Consider the following 5,000-nt stretch of genomic DNA (forward strand, 5'->3'; position numbering starts at 1 on the left):
AATAACGGAAAGAGGAAAGCTTTTAATTTTAGGTGATTTAAATTTTCATATTGATAACACAGAAGACAGCAATACTCAAAAATTTTTTAAAACTTATTGAATCTTTTAATCTCAGACAACATGTTAAAGAATCGACACATCAGAAAGGGCATATTCTTGACGTTGTCATCAATAACAACAATGACAATTCAATAACACAGATCCAACAGACTGACTGTGGCCTATCCGACCACCAGCTGATAACAATTGAAACTGAGAACTCCAAGCCACGCCATTCGAAAAAGACAATTGTATACAAGAAAACCAAAAACATTGATTTACATAAATTTAAACATGATATTAAGATGGAGCTTGTGCCTGCGATTTCCAAGATTAAATGTGTGTCAGAAAAAGTTGAAACTTACAATTCAAGACTGAAAAATATATTTGACAAACACGCCCCCGATAAATTAAAAACGATAACCATTAGACCTATTAATGGCTCTTGGTATACGGAGGCAGTCCGTGTTCAGAAGCGGATCGTAAGAAAACTGGAAAGAAGTTGGAGAAAAATTAAGAAAAGTAAAATGAAACAAGGAAAGAGCTGCAAAGATCTGGAAGAGGAGAATGTTAGCAAAGAACAATACGTTAATGCAAGAAAAATATTGAACAATCAAATCAAAGCGGCAAAGACAAACAGTCTGAAGGAGGAAATAGAAAACAATAAAAACAACAAAAAGGAGCTTTACAAAATAATAAACAGACTTACCTCTCCTGAATCAGAAACACTACCAGATTACAAAAATGCAAATGAGCTCGCTGAAAATTTTAATACGTATTTTGACGACAAGATTGTCAACATCAGAAAACAACTTGACCAACATGAATCTGCACAGCCTGAAAAATCCAAAGCAGCAGATAAAGAAACGAACCATATTTTGGATAAATGGTCTGTCACCACACTACAAGACATCAAAGACATACTCAAACAACTGCCAAAGAAGAAATGCCGGCTTGACCCTATCCCCACATGGCTTCTAAAGGATTGTGTAGAAGAGCTGGCGCCGGTGATTCTCGACATTGTTCAATCTAGTCTTCACACCTCGACAGTTCCAGCATGCCTTAAGAAAGCAATTGTGCGCCCTTTGTTGAAAAAGCCTTCATTGGACAAAAATAGTTATAAAAACTTCAGGCCTATGTCCAATTTAAGTAGGTATATCTAAAATAATAGAAAAAATTGTATGCTCTAAATTGAATACCTATTTAGATGAGAGCAACTTTCGATCAATGGTACAGTCTGCTTATCGCAAGGGACACTGCACTGAGTCTGCTTTGATCAAAGTGCACAATGATCTTGTTAATTATGTTGCTGATAAGAAGACGGCAGTGCTCATACTGCTTGATTTAAGTGCCGCATTCGATACCATTGATCGGAAGTTGCTCTTAAACAGACTTCAAACCGATTTTAATATTCAAAAAAATGTTTTGGACTGGTTTGAATCTTATCTTTCTGACCGCACACAGTGTGTTGCCATTGAAGATTCTCTTTCTGATATTAGTGTTCTGCAGTTTGGGGTACCCCAGGGTTCTGTCCTGGGGCCCATCTTATATACCTTGTATACAACACCCATAAATGCTATAATCTCGGCGTATGAGTTGAATTTTCACTTGTATGCCGACGATACTCAAATTTATTTCCCTGTTACTAACGATACGAAAGTGGACATTGTATCTCGAGTGGAAGCGTGCGTGAATGACATAAAAGATTGGATGGTTTTAAATAAATTAAAGTTAAATGAGGATAAAACGGAAATAATAAGTTTTTATGGAAATAACCGGAAAAGAACAGAAATAGATTCATTGAGCATTGCTGGTAGTCAAATTAAGATTGTAAATGGTGGAAATGTCAGGAATTTAGGTGCATATTTAGATTCACGATTGTGTATGGACGTTCATGTTGGTAAAGTTGCTCAGATTTGTCATCTTCATCTCCATAAAATTTATAGAATTAGACATCTTTTGGACACTGAGACTGTCAAAACATTAATGACATCATTTATACTTAACAGAATAGATTACTGTAACGCTCTCTTACAATCGTCACCAAAATATGTAATTAGACAGCTTCAGAAAGTGAAAATAGAGCTGCTAGAATGGTGACTGGTTGTGGGGTGAAAGAACATGTAACCCCGATTTTAATATCTTTGCATTGGCTCCCTGTTGACAGCCGAATTATATTCAAAATTTTATGCTATGCTTTTAAATGTTTTAATAAGACAGCTCCTGTTTACCTACAAAACATGGTTAATTTCTATGTGCCGGAGAGAGAACTTAGATCCAGCGGTCATGATCTCTTCCAGGTTCCTCGCTGTAGATCGTCTTTTAGCGAGAGATCTTTTAGCCATTCGGCACCCGTCTTATGGAACCAACTGCCTTCATCCCTCAAAAAATGTCCAACTTTTGAAAACTTTAAAAAGAAACTCAAAACATATCTCTTTAGGAAATCATTTGATGTTTAACATTTCTATTAGGCCTACATGTTATAGATATCCTAAATTTTCATCTTGTAGCACAGTGTGTGATAATTAAATTACAAATTGATTAATGCTTTTCAATATGATAGATTTTATGCTTAAATTATCGATTTATTGTTGTGTTTTATTTGCATTGTAAAGCGCCTCTGAGCACATTGTGGATCTAGGCGCTATATAAATTCATTCATTATTATTATTATTATTATTATGATGATAATAATAATAATAGTAATAATATACAATAATAATACAAAAAAATGAACAATTAAATAAATTTGTAAATAATAATACATGAACAGATAAACAAGTAAATAAATAAATAAATAGTAAATAAACAAATAAATAAATAAATAAAAAATAAAAGTAATGTTTATCTTGCCACTTCAGGAGAGACGCATTTTACCAATTAATCGACATTTATTTAGCAATTATTGATACAAGGGTATGTAAACGGGACGATAGCTCAACAGGTTAAGTAAATCTATGATGAACTTAATGCGTTAGAATTTGAGGTTATTTAAGAAGACCCATCTTTTAACTAAATTATCTTTTGTTTAAAAATCATTACTGATTGGCCGTTGATTAAGGACAATTTGTGGGCTGGGGAGTTGGTAACTGGTTTTATTTCTTTTTTATTTAAAGAAAAAAACAAACCCTTATTGTAATGCATAAAATGTTATAATCCTGCAAGGTAATAATATCTCAAGAAAGTTACATCGGGAGGTGTGGGGGTGATCTGCTTAAATGAATCGGAGAATTAGATAAAAAGTTGTCTTTATCAGAGAGAGAGAGAGAGAGAGAGAGAGAGAGAGAGAGAGAGAGAGAGAGAGAGAGAGAGAGAGGGAGAGGGAGAGAGAGAGAGAGAGGGAGTGAGAGTGAGAGAGAGAGAGAGGGAGTGAGAGTGAGAGAGAGAGAGAGAGAGAGAGAGAGAGAGAGAGAGAGGGGGGGTTTAGACATTTGTAACCCACCGTCTCAAGGCGGTTCTAAAAACCTTTAAATGCTCTGTGTCCCTTTTATGCATAGTTAAAATTTAGCAATTATATAATATTTGGCATTCAATGTCAAATTAGTTGATAATATTGAGAATTAAATATCTAATACTAATACATAAATAAGTGTCATATTCAATATTCGTAGTAATTTACTTTATTTACAATCCTTTGGCATGTCGTCCGACTTGTACATTCGAAAGTTTCAAATAACAGTTATGCAAAAGACAATAATAAATAACATCCAATGTCATGTTACATTATTCGTCAAAATCAAATATAATGTTGGTAAGATCGTTATCAATGGCATTCTTAAAGTTATTAATTGAATTAGAATTGTTTGTCTCTATATTCACTTTTAGATGAAGCATTAAAAATGCCAAAATGGTATTGTGCCTCGATAATAATAATAATAATAATAATAATAATAATAATAATAATAATAATAAATAATAATAATAATAAATAATAATAATAATTCGTTAACAAACAAAGGGGGGGGGAAAGGAAGGGGGAGAAGAAGAGAAAGAGAGAGAGAGAGAGAGAGAGAGAGAGAGAGAGAGAGAGAGAGAGAGAGAGAGCCGGATAAAACTCGTTCTCTTTGTTTCCATTTTCCTCTCTTTCCTCTTTTATTGGAAAAAGACGCGGCACGCTTCCCACGCATCGATGGGTCGGGAAATAAGTGGGTCACCAAGTAAACTCTGGGCTCTGAACTAGGTCAGGAAATTCGAATTTCTGAGAGTCAACCACTGCTCATTATTTTACTTTTATACACTCACACCTGCCAAGCACCCATCCCCTTAGCCCCCCACCCCCCATACCCTAGATTGTTATGCCCTTCTCTTACTGCCATTTATTACTCCCGTTTGTGTGTATGTGTGTGTGTGTGTGTGTGTGTGTGAGAAAAAAAAAAAGGGGGGGGGGGGGGGGGGGTATGTAAGTAAGAGAAGTGAAGAGAAGATAGCGAGATATGTATGGGGAGTATGTACTATTAGTAGGTAATGGGTCAGCAACACCTTATAATATTATATGATACTGGATGGGGTTCATTCAAGGGGGAGATTATGTTATGCTGATGGTGGTGTGATGAACAACGAGCATTTTGTATTCGCGCATGAGCGCGTAATAGAGTACCTATGTACTAATTATAATTTTACAGACGTCATAGATGTGGATTACCAGTTTGAAATTTTCAATGCCAAATTCCAAAACCTATAATTTTTAAAAATCTTTTAAAAAAAGAAAGCTATATGACGATAAAAATAAATTGAGTTCGGCATTTTGGGAGCTTTTGGATTAATTTAAGAAAGAGAGTATACTTAAATATACTTGTTTAATGAAGGCAAGTTAAAACCGACTGAACAATATATATGCTGATTTTCGCCAATGGGCAAGATGATAAAATTTTCACCAAATTAAGACACTCATAGAAGAGGAAAGAATGAAAAATAAAATAAAGATTAAATTCTACTTTTAAATTAAAATGAAATAAAAGTGT

General features: G+C 34.4%; 2 protein-coding genes across 2 annotated transcripts in view; one reads left to right on the top strand and one right to left on the bottom strand.

Annotated features, from left to right (window-relative positions):
* The window catches only part of LOC144977916 (COMM domain-containing protein 9-like), a 2,521-nt gene extending 2,246 nt beyond the window's left edge, over positions 1-275 (bottom strand). Inside the window, 1 exon segment of the mRNA XM_078923330.1 lies at positions 245-275. Within this exon segment, the coding sequence (XP_078779456.1) occupies positions 245-275 (31 nt within the window).
* Positions 1-5,000, top strand: part of LOC144978215 (COMM domain-containing protein 9-like) — an 81,998-nt gene that overhangs the window by 44,224 nt on the left and 32,774 nt on the right. The gene's annotated exons all lie outside the window — the stretch shown is intronic.

Source organism: Berghia stephanieae, chromosome 8, assembly GCF_034508935.2.
Source record: "Berghia stephanieae isolate SIO BIC M18660-M18661 chromosome 8, UCSD_Bste_1.3, whole genome shotgun sequence".
Taxonomy (NCBI): Eukaryota; Metazoa; Mollusca; class Gastropoda; order Nudibranchia; family Aeolidiidae; genus Berghia; species Berghia stephanieae.